Source organism: Priapulus caudatus, unplaced genomic scaffold, assembly GCF_000485595.1.
Source record: "Priapulus caudatus unplaced genomic scaffold, Priapulus_caudatus-5.0.1 Scaffold61, whole genome shotgun sequence".
Taxonomy (NCBI): domain Eukaryota; kingdom Metazoa; phylum Priapulida; class Priapulimorpha; order Priapulimorphida; family Priapulidae; genus Priapulus; species Priapulus caudatus.
Genome location: NW_014577122.1, coordinates 288,975 through 311,954, shown reverse-complemented (window position 1 = coordinate 311,954; position 22,980 = coordinate 288,975). Strand labels below are relative to the sequence as shown.

At 43.9% G+C, this 22,980-nt stretch overlaps 2 protein-coding genes across 3 annotated transcripts; both read left to right on the top strand.

Annotated features, from left to right (window-relative positions):
• Window positions 1-4,005: 4,005 nt before the first annotated feature.
• Window positions 4,006-13,161, top strand: LOC106821157 (spore wall protein 2-like). Its single transcript, XM_014825846.1, has 2 exons — window positions 4,006-5,766; window positions 10,447-13,161. The coding sequence occupies exons 1-2, from the start codon at window positions 4,075-4,077 to the stop codon at window positions 12,433-12,435; spliced, it is 3,681 nt and encodes a 1,226-aa protein (XP_014681332.1). The 5' UTR covers window positions 4,006-4,074; the 3' UTR covers window positions 12,436-13,161.
• A 3,077-nt stretch (window positions 13,162-16,238) lies between these two features.
• LOC106821160 (TATA-binding protein-associated factor 2N-like) lies at window positions 16,239-18,590 on the top strand. Of its 2 annotated transcripts, none has more exons than XM_014825850.1 (3): window positions 16,239-16,550; window positions 16,795-16,885; window positions 17,307-18,590. In XM_014825850.1, the coding sequence occupies exons 2-3, from the start codon at window positions 16,844-16,846 to the stop codon at window positions 17,946-17,948; spliced, it is 684 nt and encodes a 227-aa protein (XP_014681336.1). In that variant the 5' UTR covers window positions 16,239-16,550; window positions 16,795-16,843; the 3' UTR covers window positions 17,949-18,590. The 2 variants fall into 2 exon arrangements, with proteins under 2 accessions (XP_014681336.1, XP_014681335.1); XM_014825849.1 differs by having other exon boundaries at window positions 16,239-16,554.
• The last annotated feature ends 4,390 nt before the right edge of the window (window positions 18,591-22,980 follow it).

Below are 22,980 nucleotides of genomic sequence, written 5' to 3'. Positions count from 1 at the left end.
TTTCTATTTGCAAGTCATTATTAGTTTAATGGAAATATGTTGCGTCTTAAAAAACGTAGGGATAAATTATAAACCTGGTATTAAACAATTATCCTTAGCAGAAATATTCTACTAAGCTTGCGTACAAGATTCCAATCGGATTATCGCATGCCACGCTAACAAGGCGAGTAAACCACTGTTTAACGATTAGCATTGAGAAATCATGGCCAACGCAATGCTACTGCGCATGCCGCTTTAGTTTCGAATAGAAAAAAACTCAGAAAGCTTGAGAGCAAGCTTCTAAGAAGCTCGCAGAGACCTCCACGCCTCATGGTTATCCACATCATTGTTAATGCAAAGAGCCAATATCGAAGGATATATTATTTTAGGCCAATTCAGTTTATATGCCGTCAATTTTCCATTATGCCTGAAACGTGCATCGCGGAATATTGAAAACGCATGTGATGAGAATAGTGGATTTCTATCTCTCTCCTCCGAACGAGATTTATTCATGAATTCGCTTTATAGTGGGGGTCAACCAATATATAGTGCTTGCGCGCGCGCTGTGCGCGGCGCGCGCGTTGTGTGTGTGTGCTGCGTGGCGTGCGCGCGGCGCAGTGTTATCGTGATGTGCGTGCGGTTGCGTGCCGCGCGCGGCAGATGTTATGTGTGTGGCGTGCGTTATGTGCCGCTCTCAGGTGAATTAGAAATTTCAGCAGCCTATATCAAACCAGCTTCCCGTCGCGAAATAGGAATGAGGCTACAGCCTATAGCGACCCACAAATAGGCGTACTAGACTATTACAATGACACGAATCTCATGGTATTACGACACTTAACGCGTAAGTCTGCACGTAAAGGAAAATAATATGGAGGTCATATCTAGAATCTGCCCAGATGCATAACGTATATTAATATTCCTCTGTACTAACGGTTATCTCGGCCCCGTTTGCATTCCACTCGTCGCTACATTACTTCGTTTTGTTGTTACTGCTTATTGCCTTCAATACCAATGCAGTTTGTTGGGCACATCACTGACTAGTATAAAACCAAACAGCAATGAATTGTTTTTATCATAAGTATCGTGGAATTCTTGTGATTCTTGTAATACAGATAGAGCAATGCCGGCGGACTGGCAGGGTGTGCAATCACAGCTTGCATACTATGTATAGATATATGTAAGTAGACCATTTAATTATTACACCTACTATAACGATTTCTTGATTGTTCGTGCAAATAAGCTGGCGAAACACTACAGATTATCAGTAAAACATAGAAAAGTGGCATGTGATCGCCAACTACATTGTATCCCCGTTGTGCTCCCCAAGAATGTGTAAGTAATACGAAGTTTCGTCGACGCCCTAAGTCACATTAGGGGCCGAGTTTATTAGAGCGGAAGGAAAATATTGATGAAGGTCCAAGGTCAAGGTCTAAGCTCATAGACTTCAATGTCAATAACAGCGTATGACAGCTGACCTCGCGATTTCGGTTACGCGGACACACCTTCTCCCAATATCGCGTTAAGATATACCAGGTTTGGGTCGCGCTAGGTCAATTAGGAACGGAGTTATTAGCAGCGGAGACGGAAAGTCATGATCAAGCGTCAAGATCAAGATGAAAGCGCAGTGACCTGGTTTATGGTACGCGACACACTTTCCCCCCCAAGATGTGTAAGTATATGCAAGTTGCGTAGTAGCGCACTAGGTCAGATTAGGGGCCGAGTTATAAGAGCAGCAAGAGAAATATGATCATGGTCAAGGTAAATGTCAAATAAAGTCGGTAGTGACCTCTGGTCTTTGGGTAGCGCTAGCGATCAATTAGGGGCGCAGGTTATAGAGCGGAACGGCGAATATGATCAAGGTCAAGCCGTCACAATAAAGTCGCAGTGCACCTGGTTTTGGCGTACGCTGCACACCCTTCTCCCCAAAGATGTGTAAGTATATCAAGTTTGGTAAGGTAGCGCGTGAGGTCAATTAGGAGCCGGAGTTATAAGAGAGCAGAAGGCGGAAATAGTGATCAAGAGTCAAGGTAAAGGTTCAATAAAGCGTCGCAGTAGACCTGGTTTTTGATACGCTCTTGCTCACTTCTCCAGATGGGCTGTAAGTAATACCAAGTTGTAGCGCTAGGTCAGATTTAGGGCGGCCGATTACGAAGAGTGGAAGGGCGAATATGATCCAAGGTCAATGTAAAGGTCAAATAAAGTCGCAGTGAACCTTGTGGTTTGGTACGCGTGCTTACCTTCGGCCCTGAAGATGTGTAAGAATATAACCAAGTCTTTAGCGTTAGCGAGTAGGCTGAATAGGAGTCGGCAGTATAATAGACGCGGGAGGGAATTGTCTGCGGCGCAGCGGCGGCAGCTGGGGCAGATATGAAACCATAGTGATCCCCGCACGACTTCCGTCGCGGGGGGCGATATCAGATTATACAAGAAATGCATGCGGCCATGTCAGACGCGTTGTTTGTTAGTCAGTGTAAAGAACGGATGCAGAAGATAATCGAGAAGCAAAACCAATTACGTATGTGCGAAAAGGAGCCGGTGATATAATCCTGTGATGAAAGCTCTAACCATCACAACTAGACACGCAATTCGCTCGTAAACTGACTTCAAACATCTCTATGGCTGCGCCAACAAGGGCTCGATGGCAGCCACGCAGTCAGACTAATGCAGCACTAAGCCTTTTCGCGTACGATGATATCATCTGCTCAATTTTTTTTCCAGAAATGAGATTCAGACGGCTCCCGTCATGATGCCTGACAAGAGAATATTCCCCGCGAGGGGGAACAGTACTGGTAGTCGAGAGAATCTCGGTAGAGGCGCCACCTATCCACCCATCGAAGAACTACGTCGATTCACGAAACCGGACATAGTCACAATAAATTACACAGACGTCATAGCAGAAGAAGATAGCGGTAGTGAGTCCAGCAGGCTACGGGCGGCCAATGTACATACAACTACGGCGGGAAGCGAAGGTAGTCGTGGACAAAGTCATCAGAAAACACCGGATAGCAAAGATAATGAACGAGGAGCGGCGGCGCAAAGAAACTGTACTGCTATAGCAGGGATATTGACACTAACTTATACTAGATAATGCAATGACAGTGGCTATGTTATATCCATTACGACATGCCAATAGAATTAGCATGGCTAATTATTACTGCACACGGCGATGAGGCGATAACGAGACTACTGTACCCGGTATACTGCGACATTTAATCATAATTATGATGACCAACTAGCTTACATAGGCAATGGGCGATGCAGGTGGCAGATAAGTTAAATACACACTACCACGGCGGAGAGATAGTGGTGAAGTTAACCATAATGACGATTTAGACCATGCTCGTGTTGGTTATTGACAATTGAGGGCCCACAGGAAAGTGCTGCGAGCGACAGCCATTCCCCTAATACGAAGAAATATTTAAAGAACATGAAGATGAAGGATTGGTGTCATACAGGCACGGGAATAACAAGGAAGTAGGTTTCTATAGAAGACTATTACAAATGACATGGAGGAATATTAAAGCGAAGAAGCATGGAACAGGGAGGACGAATCATGTATGACAAAGACCGAGCAGAAAAGATGAGAACATAGAAGCCAAACCAACAATACTGATGAACTGAGAATGGAAAAACAGTGAAGGTGAAAGAAAATGAAAACAATAGACGACGACGACAGACGAAGAAGGCTGAGAAAGACGCACAGGAAAATAAAGAGACAAGAGAAAAATGACGAAGAAGGAGGAAGAAGAAGAAGGCAAATATGAAGCCAAGACAGAAGACGACAGAAGAAGAATATTAGTATGGCGTAATGCTGAATCAAGAAGCAGGAGAGACAGGAAAATTCGACTCTGTGAGGAGATGAGCAATGAGAATGAGGGTTATAGGTCATCACAAGGATTGGAGGAAAGAGAAGGTTATGTACACTGACCGAGACAAATCAGAAGAAGAGTCCGCAGAGACGTGACTATCATGAACGAGAAACACAAAATTTATGAAAGTACACACACACGAAAAGGTGATGGAAGACAAACTAAAGCGAAGTGTGAGGAAGACAGCTGAAGAAGAAGCTGAAGAAAACACAAGAGAAGATGATGGATGACACGAGAATCAGGGACGACAGGAGAAGATAGCGGTAGTGAGTCCAGCAGGTACGGCGGCAATGGTACATACAACTACGGCAGGAGCGAAGGTAGTCGTGGAAAAGCATCAGAAAACACGGATAGCAAAGATAATGAAGAGGAGGGCCGCAAAGAAACTGTACATTATAGCAGGGATATTGACACTAACTATACTAGATATAGCAATGACAGTAGTGATGTTATATCCATTCGACATGGCAATAAGATTAGCATGGCTAATTATACTGCACACGGCGATAGGGATAACGAGACTACTTACCCGTATACTGGACATAATCATAATGATGATGCAACTAGTTACCATAGGCAAGGCGATGCAGGTGCAGAAGTTAAATACAACTACACGGCGGGAGATAGTGGTGAAGTTAACCATAATGACGATAGACATGCTCGTGTTGTTATGACAATTGAGGGCACAGAAAGTGGCGAGCGACAGTCCATTCCTAATACGAAAGAATATAGAGAACATGAAGATGAAGATGGTGTCATACAGGCACGGGAATACAAGGAAGTAGGTCTAAGAACTATTACAAATGACAAGGAGGAATATAAAGGCGAAGAAGAGGAAAGGGAGGACGATCATAGTATGACTAAGACCGAGCAGAAAGATGAGAACATAGAAGCCAAACCAATAACTACTATGACTGAGAATGGAAAACATGAAGGTGAAGAAAATGAAAACAATGACGACGAACAGGAAGAAGGGGAGAAAGACGCACAAGAAAATAAAAGACAAGAGAAAAATGACGAAGAAGGAGGAGAAGAAGGCAAATATGAAGAAGGAGAAGAAAAAGAAGAAGAAGAAGAAGATAGTATGGGTAATGCTGATCAAGAAAGGAGAGACAGGAAAATCGACTCTGTGAGGGATAGGAATGAGAATGAGGGTTATAAGGTCATCAAGATGGAGGGAGAAGAAGAAGGTTATGTCATGACTGAGACTAATCCAGAAGAAGAGTCCGAGGGCGTGGCTATTATGAACGAGAACAAAAATTATGAAGGTAGAGAAAGGGGAAATGAGGAAGACAAACTAAAGGAAGGTGAGGAAGACAGCGAAGAGGAAGAAGAAAAAAAAGAAGAAGACGAGCATCAAGAAAAATATGATGATGAAGAGACAGAAGAAGACGAAGAAGAAAAAATCGAAGTAGAAAAATACGATGGTATAGATAATACTCAGGAGGAACGCAAAAACGAGGAATTAGATGCACATGACATATCTACGCCTACTGGGGGAGACGACAGAGAAAACGAGGAAGGCGAAGGGAAAGAGGAAGAGGCAGCACAAGAGGAAGAATATAGGGAAAATAAGGAAGACGGCGAGGAAATAGACAAAGAACTTGTAATGGTTAAAGCTAATCAGCAAACGGAAGGCATAGAAGTAGTCCCCAGCACAAATACCAAGGAGAATGAAGAATATGATGGCAAAGGGAACGAGGGTGAAGAAAAAATCTATAGTATGACTAAGACTAATCAGGAAGGAGAGGCGATAGAAAACAAACGCGTGACTACTATGAATGAGAATGAGAAATATGAAGGTGAAGGGGATGGTGCCTATGCAGAAGAGGAAGATGAAGGGGAAAAAGACGGAGATACAGAAGAAGTAGGCGAAGAAGAGGCAGCTGAAGAAGAAGACGAAGAAGAAGAAGAAAAAGAAAAAGATGTCACCGCTGAAACAAAAAAGTTTTTCAATCGCTCCGTCAGACCATGTCCTCAGAAAATGTCTAAAATCTGCCCTGTGCCCCATTGACCTTTAACCTGTGACCTTCAATTTCGGTACAGTGATGGCTTTTCCTACCATGATGCTATACACCGACTATCACGAGCTTTTAGATCACCGTTTAGATTTGTGCCGCAATTCTGCATTTCCTACCTATACCTTAAGTTAAGGAAGGAATATTCCCCCTTCTCTTACACCTCTTGACCCTTGACCTTTGACCCCCAGCTTCGACATCCCAACTCGTTTTCGGATTACCCCCCCACGTCCCGAATATCGTGACCGTACAAGCCCAACTGTTGACGGACGGACGGACGGCCGGACGCTCATGCGATTCTACAAGCTGCATCTGACTATGTCAGATGAGCTAATGATGACTAAATATAATATGAGGTTATCGCGACGAATGTTCACTAACTTATTAACCTTAATTATCGTTAGCCAATTATGGCCAGCTAAGTACTTTAAGTTAATTATTGCCAGAATTACAACAGTTACATAACTATAGAGGAAACATTTCAAAGAAATTATACCTCTAGCCTAATCCTATCATCTTATAATTCACGTTTCGTTCAGTCAACCAGACAAATTATGCACGCGGCGTTCACGCTCTATAATTTAGATAAATTTTTGTTATCATTACTGCACAACGAAAGGGGTTTACTAGGCTAAACCTTGAACATTTGGTAGAACAAGAGACGTTGCTACCATGGTAGAGAGTCTTAACGAATTTGCATGCAGTCCGTATATGAACGCCATCTTTCTTTTAATCACGATGTGTAGATGGGGGCGTTTGCTGCGTGTGCGTTATCACGCATTATTCCTGGCAGTTTATTATCGCATGAAACTCGCGTCATTTTACCTTTTTTCACGGTGAATGACTCAGTTTTGCAACATTTGATGCCGCGTGGACTATCACTGGTTCGCACGAATCGAGCACGCAGCGACACTCAATACTTCAGGGAGTATCAACTCTTCCACTCATTCTCCTGGCGTTGACATGTCGCTTAATATAACCTATCGCCTATATGACTTATAAGACCTTTAAGACCTATATTTCGTAAATAATCTAAATGAACTATATGATCTATATGTCATATATAATCTACATGAACTATATGATCTATAAGACCTATATGTCATATATAATCTACATGAACTATATGATCTATAAGACCTATATGTCATATATAATCTACATGAACTATATGATCTATAAGACTTATATGCATGACCTATATGACATATATGATCTACATGACCTATATGACCTATCGCATAATATAACCCGATACATCAACAAGCACGCCGCTTCAATTCTACCTCTAACCTGAATATAGAATACACGATTAAGGACCTCTCATCCGAAATTTCTACACTTCTTCCTATTTCGCAAGTAAAAGGCGAGCTCGCACTATGTCTATAATTTCATCACATACTTCAGCCATTCGACATTTTTTGTCCGATGTATTGTCTTTGTATCATGTCAGCAGGTACATTTTTGCACACAGGGGAGCTAAAAGGCTCAACAAACGTGGTGCAACCGGTTGTCATGTATATCAGGTTATCGTGTTATCAGGTATATCATGTTAGGAGGTGCCTGCTTGGCATATAGAAGGCCATTGAAAAAATGAAGAAACGTAGTAAAACCAGTTTCACTTGTACAATGCATTCGTTAGACCGTTTAGTGTAGTATGAGGCACATGTTAATGAGTTACACCTCTATTCTCCTACTCTCTCTTTCTCTTACCCCTCTCTCTCCCTCTCTCTTCCCCCTCTATCTCCATCTCTCTCTCTCTCTCTCTCTCTCTCTCTCTCTCTCTCTCTTTCTCTTTCTCTTTCTCTTTCTCTTCCCCTTTCTCTCTCTCTTTCGCTCTCTCTTTCTCTTTCTCTTCCCCCCGCTCTCTCTCTCTCGCTTTCGCGTTCCCTTCTTTCTTTCTGCATCTCTCTCTCCCTCTCTATCTTTATTTCTCTCGCTCCTCTTTCTTTATCTCTCTCTCTCTTCTCTCTCTTATAATCATCACACTGGCTCTCCTTTTTCGTCTCCACACACGTTTTTCTCTTTCGACCAACTTTATGTCTTTCCCTTCCCGCACTATAAATTTTACACCACGTCAACTCCGTTGTTGTAATTAGGTGCGTATTACTCGTGTTTAATGTGCAAATATACAACTAATTACTAAAATCATAAAGGAAGCTCACAGAGAAAGAATGTCACTGAAATAGCATTATTTATAATGTTCGCCATTGAATTTTAATCACGTCCTTATACAGTGGGAAGGTCATCATAAAGACGATGAGAACGTGTCCACGTCACATAGTGACATAGGACGAGACATTTTGCGTGTATAGCATATCAAGGTATGTAACGAGAGTTTACCCTTAATGCCAAGCTAAATGACTTTCCTGAGTAGAAATGCTCTTCACTGTCACCAGCTAAATAATTCGAAAATAACCATGCCGTTTAACCCTACCCATGACAAATTGGAACCCATAAATACCTTTGAACTCGTTCTCATTCTCTCTCGTTATATATATATATATATATATATATATATATATATTTATGTGTGTGTGCGTGCGTGCGTGCGTGCGCGTGTGTGCGTGTGTGTGTGTGCGTGTGTGTGTTGGCCCACACTGTGCTGATTTCTAAAAGACACTATAACACGGCTAATAGCTGCTAATTCTTGCGTGAAAACAGGATTTTGCACAAGCATGTATACGTGTCTGCTGCTTACTGATCATGGATGGATGGAAACCCGCTTGTCTGCTCTCATGACCTGCATGCCAATTGTACTACTCCGCTTGCATATATAAGGACTGATCAAGGCAGGCTTACATAGTTTAGCCGTCCTCCTCCGCCGCACACGCTCACGCGCATACGCACTCTACACGCGCACAATTATATGCACTGGCGAAGTAATAGCATCAGCGAGAGAAGACTGGCGTTTATGTAGACTTCACACGAGAGACGACGAACGCATTTTGACTACTGATCTACCAAGTAAGTGAATAATATGTAGACATTAGTTGTCCTATATGTAATTACGAACATGCGCTGGGAGAGAAGCCCGAATGAAACAAATTTTACTGGGATCAGCTAGTTGTCCACTAACAACGTATAGCGAATTATCTTCATCGCATTATCATAATTCCATCGGTTTTTCTATTGCAAGTCATTATTAGTTTAATGGAAATTGTTGGTTATAAAACGTAGGATAAATTATAAACCTGTAATTAAAATTATCCTAGGAAATATTCTACTAAGCTTGCGTACAAGATTCACAATGGATTATCGAGCCACGCTAACAAGGAGTAAACACTGTTTAACGAATTAGCATTGAGAAATCATGGCACGCAATGCACGCGCATGGTTAGTTTGAATGAAAAAAACTTCAGAAAGTTGAAGAAGCTTCAAGAAGCTTCAGAGCTCCACGCTCAGTATCCACATATTGTTAAATGCAAAGGCAATATGAGGATATTATTTTTAGGCAAATTTAGTATATGCCTCCAATTTTCCCATTGCTGAAACCGTGCATGCGAATATTGAAACGCATGTGATGAGATGTGGATTTCTTCTTCCCTTCCGAACGAGATTTATTCATGAATTCGCCTTACTAGTGGGGTCACAATATTAGTGCTTGCGCGCGCGCGTGCGCGCGCGCGTGTGTGTGTGTGTGTGCGTGCGTGCGCGCGCGCGTGCGTGTGTGCGTGCGTGCGTGCGCGCGCGCGTGTATGTGTGTGCGTGCGTATGTGCTGCTTCAGTGAATTAGAATTTCAGAGCTATATCAACAGCTCCCGTCGGAAATAGGAATAGCTGCCTATAACGACCAGAATAGGTACTAGCTATACAATGACACGAATCTTCACTTAACCGTGTATGACGTAAAGGAATAAATGGGTCATTTCTAGATCTGCAGGGCATAACGCATATCTCGCTAACGTATCTCGGCCCCCTGTGTACATTAGTTATTGCTAATACCATGCAGTTGTTGGGCACTCACTACTATATACCACACAATGAATTGTTTTTATCATAGCTAATCGTGGATTCTTGTTTTCTTATACAGATGAGCATGCGGCGGCTGGCAGCGTGTGCAATCACAGCTTTCATACTATGTATAGTATATGTAAGTAGACCTTTAATTATTACACCTACTATAACGATTTTGATTGTCCGTGCAAATAAGCTGGCGAAACATACAGATTATCAGTAGAAACTAGAAAGGGCAGTTGTCGCCAACTACATGTATCCCCCGTGTGCTCCCCAAGATGTGTAAGTATACGAAGTTTGGTCGCGCTAAGTCAATTAGGGGCCGAGTTATAGAGCGGAAGGGAAATATGATGAAGGTCAAGGTCAAGGTCAAGCTCAAGCTCAATGTCAAATAAAGGTTGCAGTGACCTGGTTTCGGTACGCGACACACCTTCTCCCCAATATGCGTAAGTATACCAAGTTTGGTCGCGCTAGGTCAATTAGGAACCGAGTTATAGAGCGGAGAGGAAGTATGATCAAGGTCAAGATCAAATGAAAGCTGCAGTGACCTGGTTTTGGTACGCGACACACATTCCCCCCAAGATGTGTAAGTATAGCAAGTTTGGTAGCGCTAGGTCAATTAGGGGCCGAGTTATAGAGCTATGAATGAGAATAGACAAAACAAAGATGGAGGGGGTGGATACGATGTAGAAGAAGATGAATACGAACAAGGAGAAGAGCAAAATAACGGAGAAGAAGAAGGAGAATACGGGGAAGAAGAGGAGAAAGAAGAAGATGAACACAAGGAAATGGAAGTGGCCAAGAATGATGGTATGGATAATGCTCATCAGGAACGGGAAAACAAGGAATTAAACGTATATGAAGAACCTAGGAATGGTGAGGGAGAAGGCAGCAATGACGAGGGAGATGAAAGGGAAGAGGAAGAGGAAGCAGAGAAAGAAACAGCAAAAGAAGCAATCGAAGAGAAAGAAGAGGAAGAGGAAAAAATAGAGGACGAAGCTGTAACGGTTATTTCTGATCAGGAAAAGGGTGTCGAAGAAATTGACCCCGTCACTACTACCAAAGAGAATGAGGAGTATGACGATGAAGAAAATAAGGCCAAAGCAGAAGTTTATAGTATGACTAACAATGATCAGGAAGGAGAGGCGATAGAAAACAAACGCGTGACTACAATGAATAAGAATGGATATCATGAAGATGGAGGGGATGGAGACATTGTAGAAGAGCATCATGATAATAATAAAAACGACGAAGAAGAAGATGAACACGAACAAGGAGAAGAGCAAAATGAAGGAGAAGAGGAGGAAGAAAAAGAAGAAGAAGAAGAAGAAGAAGAGATAGAAGAAGACGAGGTAGAAAAAGAAGTAGAAGAAGACGGAGAAGATGAAATGGAAGTAACAAAAGATGACGGTGTTGCTAAGGCTGCTCAGGGAACTGTAAGCCATAAATTAAATCTACGTGAGGAATACGAAGATGATGAGAAAGATGACGAAGTAGACGCGAATGAAAAAGGAAACAAGGACCGTGAAGAGAAAGAAGAAGAGCAAAAGGAATCGGAAGAGGAAGAAGATGGTATTGCTAAGGCTGGGCATGAAGGACAGAAGGAGGCTGATAGCATTGGTGCTATGATTGACAATAAGAAAAATGAAGACGAAGAGGTAAAAGATAAGCAAGATGACGTCAATGACGAGCCACAACAGGATGCAGCGGCTGCAGCAATAGGAGACGGTCCAGCATCGGCTGAGCAGGAAAGGGAAGATAAGGCGGTAGACCACAAGACTAATACCAACAGAGATGAAGCATATGATCAGGGGGTAGAAGGAGGAGAAGAAAAGCAAGAACAAGAACAAGAAGACGACGAAAAGGAAGTAGTAAAAAGAAATGATACGAATAAGGTGATTCAGGAACGGGGAAACAAGGAACCAGACTCAAATGATGAAAATGAGGGTGAAAAGCCAGACAAACAAGACGAAGAAGCAGTTGAGAAAAAAGACGAGGATGAAGGTGAAGAAACCAGGAAAGTCAAAGAGGAAACGCATCCAATTCCGAATAACAGGGACGATGTTGCACTAACAGATGACAGATTGACTACGACCAAAGGCACACTTCCAAACAAAGAAGACAGCACACCTACTCGAGGTAGAGTATTTGACGACGTGACGGTGGATGAGAAGATAAATGAAGAAGCTGGTGACCATGAACAATCTCAAGAGGATCAAATGACCGTATTGGAAAGTGATGATGATAGTGCAATTGACGATGGCAGTAGTGCGCCTATCACGAACAAGGATATTGCGCTGAAACAAGAAATGAATGACCCACATCAATCAGTGCTAGAACCCTACAACGAAGAAAAACGCACTGGTGTGAACCGCGAAGGAGGCGAAAGTGACTCTATTATTAATAATAACAACGGGCATTATAGAAGGAGAGGTGAAGTAATCATGAGGAATAGGAACACAGGAGGAAATCGTGTCGCAGTGTGGGGTGATAAACATGACAATGTCTTCGACAATTTCTTTACACAGTTAAATTCAGTGCTATCATCTTTTATGAATGACCTCGTAGATACGCTAGCAAACTGCACCAGTAGCATTCACAATAACCATTAATAGAAATTCGAACTAAAGCAGCAATAAAGACTTGTGTTATAGAGAATGCAAGAATATTGCCAATAATACGTAGCTCGTGTGTTGCGATATATTAAATATAGTTTTATCGTCGTCGTGGATGAAAGGCAAATGATATATTCTGATTATGTTGGATCTCATTGAGAGGAAGGAATGTGTATCAAAGTTATATTAATTACAGTAATTACAAATACTACTTGATTTTGTGATTTTCTAGTAGTTTATTATTTAAAAATATTTGCAGCTGTTTCTACTTCTACCACTATGACTGCAACTACCGCTTCCACTACCAATACAAATACACAATACACATGTCTTGTCCTAAAGAACAGAAACTATTTTTATTATAAAACAAACTCCTCCGGACTACACACTGGTTTACCAATGATTTACCCTTTCAGTCATGAAACTGCGACAATTGACGTCAGATTTCGCACAATGACTGGTTTTGCCATAGTGACATTAGATGTTAGATTTGTGCCTTACGTTTATCTACTGCTCATTGGTGCAATGATGGCCGCACTCATGCAAGTTACAGGGATATTCTAAAATTTGTATCTTTCTGGCGTTTAACTTTACTTTTTACTTGTAACCTGTAGTTGCAACACGATTTTACGCTTTGATTTTACGATTTTTCGACATACACGCTACATAACAAACAGCACCAGTTAACTATTTATGCCCACATAACATTACTCGCGGACTGATAGTGAGACGGGTGGATAAAAACAAGAGCGTATAAAGAAGGAGAGCGTACAACGGTAAAATGCTGAAACCATGTTGCAGTATTAGTCGAATTAATAAAACTTTTTTCCGTTTTATTTTGACGATTCTTTGCAGTATTATTGATCAGCTGTCCATACCTTGTTCATATAAAACAAACCGCATGTTCCCTACGATGCCATGACGCTGAGATAATGAGGCGGAGCGAAAATCTGGTATTTTCGGCTGAAACACGACCTTAGACATTAGTCAGTACTGCATCACTCTCTCGAAGTGTTTCCACTGTGTGTTGCTTCGTCAGCACGCTGTGTAGCGCCATAGTGCGGCTGACGTCACGTAATACTACCAGAGGCGTGTTCAGGAGAGCGAACGCTCGCTAGCGGCTTTCGCTATGCGTTCGCCTTCTGAACGACACTGCGCGAGCGATGCGCGAGCGAACTTGCGGCCGCAAGTTTTCAAAGGCTGTTCGGCCAGCGAGGCGGGGGTGCTGTTTTTCAGAATTGTGCGACGAAAAATGCTGGCGATGCGAATCTAACATTTCTGACGTCAATTTCTGCAATCCGATTTCATACTTTATTTGCACGCTTTCATTCATCATTTACTTCTAATTCATTTTGAATCAAATTTCGACTCTGCTAATTCGTTAACCAGTATCTTGTTAATAGCTCGCGATTAGAAATCTGCTGAGTAACCTCCATGGGGGCCCGCACTTTGAATTCAAGCTCGCGAGCGGACAGCGACACACGCCGAAAGCGCTCGTGTGTCATCGTTCAGGAGCGCTGCGTTCTTCATCGCGACGTTCGCATCGAGCCTCGCCGTCTCCTGTGAACATCGCCTCAGAGTTTACTATACATGCCAGCCGTGAGGAGCTGGGCGTGAGGTGGCACAGTGGGGAGGTCACAACTATGGCAATCAATAACAGACGTCACTTCATTCCATTGTGTCAATTCATTGACGGAAAACACGCAAGGTTTACGCGAAGTTTATAAACACTTCGAGGAGAAGTGATGCCAGATACTGACTAATGCTCTAGCCGCGTGTTCAGCGAAAAATACCAGAATTTTCACCCCCTCATTATCTCAGGCGTATAGGCATCGTAGGGAACATACGGTTTGTTTCATCATGAACAAGGTAGGGACGGCTGATCAATAATACTGCCAGAAGAATCGTCAAATAAAAGGAAAAAGTTTATTAATGTCGACTAATACTGCAACATGGTTTCAGCAATTTTACCGTTGTACGCTCTCCTTCTTTATACGCTCTTGATAAAAACCAGTGCGAGTATCACCGCATCTACACGCCAGAAATAAAAATTCAGATCAGCTGATAAAAAATATTAAGTAGGCAAGAACCAACTTTAATCGGAAAAACTACACTGCCTCATTTCAAAAGTCAATCGCATGTCATATGGTGCAAACACCACGGAAGAATAACAGAGCTTACACGAAATGCTACGCATCGTCGTTATGTATAAATATCCAAAATAGTGTGGGCACAATAGCAAGGCAAATCTGCTTCTAGATATAAGATGAACACAAACCAATATATTATCGACCGAATCCTGAACAATATACCGGAGTCACAGACGGCTTATACAGACCTGGAGTAGATTCTGGAGAGATTATTTCGGGAGGCACGGGGCAGCTGGGGATATATATACCTACAACCAAAATAATGGCGATCGAGTTGGTTCCAGTTCTGTATGATTCATTGCGGGAGGCGAAACAGCAGGAATATACAACCAACACGGCAGGTTTTCCTCACGACGCCCTAGTATACTAGTAATTAACAACCCAGAAGAAAATATGCGGTTTACGTTAGTGAAAAGATAGGACTGCATCGCACTTCCAATGCCAACATGATTGTGCAATCTTGGGGTCTGTCGTAGGCGCTTGCATTACTTACAAGTAAGGGTAATAAAACACATATGCTTCTGGTCTTTGTTGCATCGTTTTTATTGGCCGATTTCCGACGAGGTTTGGCGAAACTGAGATTAGCTCGCAAATCGTGTTTATAATAGTCATCATTTGTATGGTAAAAAGTAGCTATTCCGAGTGAAGCGTTATTGAAGCGTTATTTCTCGAGACACCTGGACTACGACAACAGCAATTACCAACGCCACGATTCCTAGCTTAAGGTCACATATATAGTAGCAGCAACGTTGAGTGGGCGTTTTCTTTGTACTTAGACTCTAGATTCCTGTTGCCTGGACGCGTATAGTAATCCCCGCATCACGACTCTAGCAGCTGGATAATATTTTTCCTGTCAGCGTGATGGGTAGGTGATGCGACGTGCTGGGATAACTACCTACTCTTTGTGTTGGAATGTCGGGGTGAAGGCCGGGATGCGGATCCACAGACGCTGCCAAATCACGTGACTCACGAGTATCTCTTGTAGACACTCCAGATTTGTGAACGCCGTGCCACACCTACGTCTAGCATTAAAGCCGCACTATGCGCATCTACACGCTCATTTCTCCAGTACTAGACTAGCAAATACTTCGTGTCATGCAGAATCATACTACCTTATGACAAAATAAACTCTAGTTCCTCCCATTTCCCTGCGCGTTGTCTTATAAAAGGCATTTGAAAATACCTCCAATGTTGTTCAAATTCTCCGATGTTGTTGACAGTTTCGCGTTGCTCTCCCAAGCAACCGCGTGCAGCGGTGATGCGGTACAGCGGTACGGGTGTAGCAAAGATAAAAACATGTGACGTCACCTAACCGATTCTTGGCGAAATTGTTTGGCAAACAATTTAGCGTTGGCCCCAGATTACCAGATTTCGCACCTCTTTCTTGTGGGTTTTAAGCAAACGCGCAGTGAAATGGGAGGAACTAGAGTTTATTTTGCCATAAGGTAGTGTGATTATGCATGACAAGAAGTATTTGCTAGTCTAGTACTGGAGAAATTAGCGTTTGGATGCGCATAGTGCGGCTTTAAATTGGAAATATTTCTAATTATAATCTACTGTGCAAATAAACGCTGAGCCTATAGATAAGCAACGCAAGCAATGCAAGCGGATCTGCTGCGAACACGCATCCACGAACGCCCTTGCGTAATGTGTTTGCGATCCCTCCGACATCAATACGAAAATAGGTTCACGTTAAAAAAACAAAGCGCATCTCAATGCGTGACCTATGATTACAAACTGCGCAAATACGGAGCGACGCCTGGACAAATTATGCCGGTTTTAGACTTATGGAAAGACTTATGAAAGGATCGTGTCAAGAATGTGAAGGTCGCGCAAGCAGCCGTGTGCAGACAACCGTGACTCCTAGTCCGCCTGACTCGCTATAAGAGTAGCAAGTTGAGCCGAAAATCGCTGCTTTCACATCGACAAGTCTTAGACGGTTTATAGTTCTGCGTGACTCCGGTAGGTAAGATTGCACTCAGTAGCTAATATAAGTTGTAGCTTATATATTTATATAGATTATTATTATAGATTATATTCGACTGATTCGTTAAAGGTATAAAGCCTGTGATTAAATCGAATGCTAATACTATATAAAAGTCTATGGCTGCATACTTTGCGCATACTTAGCCCCGATCGTATTTATTGATTTTGTTTGTTTTATTTAATAAATTATTGTACGTTAATATCAGCTTTATCATTATAGTTATCAGGTGGTGACCTACTGCAAGTACTTTTGGTTTCGAAAAACCAAGATGGCGACATTAACGACTACGCTGCTCTTCTGTGTGCTCATGGTAAGTTTCCTATTCCTCCGTGAAAATAGCTGGAATATTCCTCACTGGAACAACCAATACTACAAATATTCGCGACTGGAATATCTTATACTACAATATTCTCAGCTCTTATCCCCACGGCTACAATATTTACAGATGCAAAATTCCACGCTGAAATATTCACTCCCGTGAATATCCACGTTTGCAATATTCGCCTTTGCAATTCCCACGTCAGCAATATTCGCGGCTGTATTATTCGCGAGTGAAATGTTCGCGCGTGTCAATATTCGCGGACGCGTTAGTCCCGCACGCACGCTTACACTAGATCCGCATCTAACGCCGAGGTTAACCATAGAACTAGAATAGAAATTAGATACTTAGATAGTTAGATACATCGAATTCTATTCTAGTTCTGTGGGGTTAACACGCGTTATCGCCGCAGGTCTCAGCAAGCGCAACCTTCTGGCAGAACTCACGGCGTGACTACACCAGACCTAGCAGCGTGTACAGCGCCAACCAGCAAAGCTCCGGCTTCGGTGGCACCGCCTCCCATGCTTCCCTCGGTGGGTACCAGACCTCCGCCAGTCAGACGGCCAGCCAGTACGGCGGGGGAGGACACCGGCCTGGTTACAATGTACCGTACAGCGGCAGCAGCAGCTATAACACGGGACAGCAGGGGAGTAATCTCTATGGATTGCTCGGCAACTCTGTCCACACGAGACCAAATTATGGAGGAAACATCGGAGGAAGCAACTACAGGCCCAGCTATGGAGGGAGTTCCCACAGGCCATCATATGGAGGGAGTTCCACCAGACCATCATATGGAGGCAGTTCCCACAGACCATCATATGGAGGCAGTTTCCACAGACCATCATATGGAGGCAGTCACACCAGACCTTTCTATGGAGGCAGTTCCCACAGACCCACCAATGCAGGTAGTCACATCAAACCTTACCATGGTCAAGGAGGTACTATCCCCAGCGTGTATATCATCAGACCATCAGGCTATCATGGACGCCAGCAGAGGAGACGCAACTCCTATTACGGCCCCTCAACCCGTCCGAATCACGTGCGCTACGCGTAAGTAATTATCGATCAATCAGATTGAAGATGGCGAAAAGAGGAGGATTTTACAGGCGACTAGAAGATTAAGTCGCTCGCACGGCAGGTGTACGCTCACGCACACCGTATATGCACGTAATCACCTTACTGTGTGTTTAATGGCTGGCTACTGTCACGTAGTACTGGTAGCCTCGCCCAGCTTCTATAAATGATTCTCCGCGGAGCGGTATTAGATCAACTTTCGCACCTCATATAGTCGTTGATATATAGGACAAACGCTAGTAGTAAATACAGACGCTTCTAGCATGTATAGCAAGAGTCCATAATAGAGTCTCTGTTATGGACTCTTGATATATAGCCATCGCTATGTACGTACACCAACGTGCACGTGCGCGCATATTGTCTGTATTCGCAGTGATGAACAATTTCGCAGTGGAGAAGATACTGGTAGGGATACACACACCTACATATACTGGCCTCTTTATTCTGGTGATTAGTTGCGCATTATCTAGTCATAGCGTAGAGATTTAGAACGTTTAGAACGTACCGATTTATGAACGAAATGGAGTATGTCTGCATTGCGTGGTAATGTTATTGCTGTGCCGTAAATCTTGCATATCGTGTGGTGAGATATATTTGCAAATATAACCGTTGACGAAGAGAATAAGTGTGTTATTTCACAATATATTCATCGATGGATGGCGTCACTACTCAGTTTGGCACAGCTGGCCGATGCCAGTGGGTTTAAATTACAAATACGAACATTCCCACAATTTCGTTTCTTAGCAACCAGCGCAACTGTATAACTTCAAAGCCAACTGTGAGCACACTCGCCTCTTTCTTCATTCGCGCGTTGCTGATTTCGCGGATTCTTCACGAAAAAAAACCTCACAATTTCTCGGGATTTAGTTACGGCTTACTTACGTTTGTTTCGTAAATGCGCTTCGTCTGCAGCGGACCTCCAGTCAACAATCAATACCTGCGCAAAGAGAAAGAGAGATAATACATGACGGGGGTTTCAGCATCAGTGAAGTCGCGCGCAGCTAGTAAATCAAGACGCCAATCAAGACATGCGGACGACATAATATGAAATATATACACAACTGCGTGGTTTCCTCGTGGACTGCCTGCATGCTTGCACTCACACGACGCAGATACCAGCTGATAGGCGAATGTAAATTGTGCATATTATGTAAACATAAAACATCGTTCCTGATCTCGGGGAGTGACAGCCGAGAGAAGAGAACGCGCACGATGCAGAGGTTAGTTGGACGTCGGTAAATTACGGAAAACAACACCTATCGAGTAATTTAAGATATTAAAAAAATCCTCGCCTTTTGATCTGCTTGCCCATGACACCTATCTGCGTCTCCTAATCAAGCAAGGAATCGGGAAAGCGGAGGTAAACGAGAAATGCTTCGTGTAATTTAGGGAATTACTATTCGCCAATACTAACGTCGTTGACGTCGTCGTCCTCGTCGTCGTCGTCGTTGTCGTCGTCGTCGTCGTCGTTATCGTTGACGTCGTTGTCGTTGTCGTTGTCGTCGTCGTCGTCGTCGTCGTCGTCGTCCTCGTCGTCATCTTCGTCGTCGTCACTGCGAACGTCGTCGTCATCGTCGTTGTCGTCGTCGTCGTTGACGTTGTCGTCGTCATCGTCGTCGTTGTCGTCGGCGTCATCGCCGTCGTCGTCAGCGTGCAGTTTACACGTGCTAACATTTATGTTCGAGCATATGCCTCTTAAAGCTGCCATGCGGAAAGTGCATAGCTGAAGCTCCACGCTAAGAGCTACTCGAGAGGTGAATACATATTCCCTCTAATGAGCTTTTTCTGTTCGAGTGCTTCCTCTCTCTCACTGCATACCTAAGCGCCGAGAGAAACAATTTCCGCTGACTTGATCCGCACGGCTGTGCTTTCCGTCATTCCGACTGATTTCTTGCTAGTTAACTAATCCTAGTTAACTTAATCCGACGTGAAGGCGAGGCGGGATGCATCGGTACGGCCTCTTCCTTCGCGCGCGTGGATTCTATAGCGTTACTGCGGTGACATCGGCGCGCGTTCTTGGCGTTTGACAAATGCGTTCTCCCCGCGAAATTTTTTAGGGTGTTTAAATTTGCTCACGATGGCAGGGAAGAGCATGCGTTAATTAGAACGAGTGATCGCTATGATGATGAAAGAACTACTACCGTGTGAACGCTTTCCGACCATAGCAGTCATTGCGCTCCCCACTCCCAGCCTCCAGAGCTCATCACGATCATGCGCCAGTAGTCGTACGTTGCTCCACAAGTGACCACTCATAGGTAACACCTCTCTTCTCGTGATCTTTTTTTTCATCACATCAAACCAGGTTGTAAAGGATGAAAGAACGTGACGGCAAGAATAGATATATAGAGAAACAAGAGGTAAAGATAGAGGGCAGCAGGCACATACGCGATTCTTTTCGCCCAACTGGCTCGAAATCTAATTATTACACATTTTTGAAATCTCGAAACTTCTAATTTTGCGGATGATATAACATCGTGCAATCACGAATAAAAATTACGAAAATCACCGACGCAATTACTGATTGCTTCCTTTATAATTGAGAGAAAATCTTCTAAATTACGAATAAAAAACCATATGCATGTGTACGTGCATACATTGACTTTGTTGAATTTCACGATAATGATTAGCAATATACCGGGAACAAGCGGAGCGACTCGATTTACCAAAGATCGACTTGCGAAGTCCCTTGTTTATCTCCGTAGCACTTAGCAACCAAGATTTGCCTCTACCCCCTCCCTCTCTCTCTCCCTCTCTCTCTGTCTCTCTCTCTCTCTCTCTCTCTCTCTCTCTCTCGCTCTCTCTTTCTCTCTCTCTCTCCACCTCTCCATCTCTCTCTCTCTTCGTCTCTCCTCTTATCTCTGCGTCTTTCCCTATTCTCTCTCCGTCTCTCCCGTCTCGCTCTCCTTTTCTCTGTTTTTTCCCCATCTCGCTTCCTCGCCTTCTCCCCCTCTCATTCTCTGTCTTCTTTTCTCCCTCTCCCCGTCCTATTTCTCTCACCCTGTCACACTCCCTGGCTTGGTCGTCCGTGCGTGCCTGCGCGCGCGCGTGTGTGTGTGTGTGTGTGTGGGGGGGGGTACGTGCGTGTGTAATATGTGTGTGTGGGGTGTATGTCTGTGCCTGCGCGTGTGTGGCCCTGCCCACTACTACCACCAAAACGCGTGGGCAATTTCATCACCATGTTAACGCCTATCGCCGTCAAAACCTGCCCGGTGTTCTGCCACGTGTTCTTAAACAAAACACGAAAAAAAACTAAACATAACACGACACCCCCTCTTCTCTACGATAGAGTATCGCTTCTGAGCCAGAACATCAACCACGGCTTGATTTCTGCACACAGAACAGCAAAAAAAGGCTGAGCGTGAAACTACATCTGCGACCATGGCGCTGGTAAGTCAGGCGTCTGCTCAATGTATAGCGTGTTACCGCAGCAGTGAATGTTTATTCCAGCGCAGCATGGCTTTGCTATAGTGCCTTCTGCGTAAACACATTGTGATACTTATACCAAACCACGGCCCTATGCGATGCTATGGGCAGTAGATCCTACAACAAATTGACGCTCTGCTGCGTTTTAGAATCTCGAGTAAACCCGAATTCTGATATTCATTTAGGAAACTGCCATTTAAATTCGCATTGTTAGTTTGGAATGGCTAGGGAAGTACGTAGTTATTTACCTTGTGGGTATTCCATTTCCTGCCGTACGGTGTGGCGAAGAGCGCGGTCTTCCAGCACAGTCAAACGTCACAGGTAAATTTATTCTTCAGCACTTAATAGCATACCTCACTGACTTCTGTCACTGACCACGACCACACGACTGAGCCACTGTCGACTCTGTTCTTCGACACTCCGTCAGAGGTAGGTGACCCCCATATACTCACAACAACAGTGACCAGTCGATGGACATTTTAGCACATATGCACCACTAAGAGAGCGTTAATAATCCTTATCATCGCCATCAGCTGTCTGGCCACCGTCCAGCAAGCAAGGACAAGAGCTGATTCCAGCCGCTACTACAAGCGACACATGCAGTACTGCGAAAGAGTGACGAGTGTACGGGAATACACACATCAAGCGACTATGGAGGATTATGAACGTGTGAACGATGAAAAATCAATGGCAGGAATATAATAATAAAAAGCAACCGCTCCAGGGGGGAGAATAAGAGAAACCCTGACTTTCCGCTACAAACAGGGACCGCTTGATGAAACAAAACATGTTGTTTCAAAATCCGAGAGTTACGAAGCATCCGGAATAGCAGCATATTGCACTCATGTGTAATATTGCGACTCGCTTCGAAACGCTACACAGGGAGGCAAATCGATGTACATGTTCGAGTGACGGACGCTGCACGCTGCGATTTCACAAACAGTTACGATGCGGGATGCCTTCTTCAAAGCAGCACTAACGTCGCCAGTCTCGCAGGAAATTGGAAAAAAATTGAAACCACTGCGAAATAGCATCGATCAAACTACCACCCGCTCACTCCCTCTCCACCATTTCCGTCGCCACGTCGACTGCTGTGTTACCCAACAAGGGACAAATGATACGCTGCTACACAGCAGAACCAAAGCACATCCCATCCTATAATCCCACCACTATCTCACACGTTTTCTGTGGTACCCCCACCGCTCCACATCCTATTCCCCCTCGTTGACTGCAGAGAGCAAAAGCTGCACCAAACAACTTGCATTCTCGATCTTTCATAACTTTCCCGCCGTCACACCGGCTGCTCGTGCACATGCGAGGGAGCCAAAGGTGACAGCACTTAATTTCGCAGTAACTAAATCGACCTGCACGCACTTCGGGAGGCAAGCACACGCGGTGGAGTATCGTCAACAAAAAGGTCGAGAGACGAATGTAAACGCTGACCTCTTTCATGCCGGGCGACTCTGTCGGTCGGTAAGCTGCCCGCCCACGAAACAAAAATCTCCCCAGACGCAGACCCCCCACAAACACATACGTACACGCGCACGCACGCGCACGCACATACACACACATACATACACACACATACA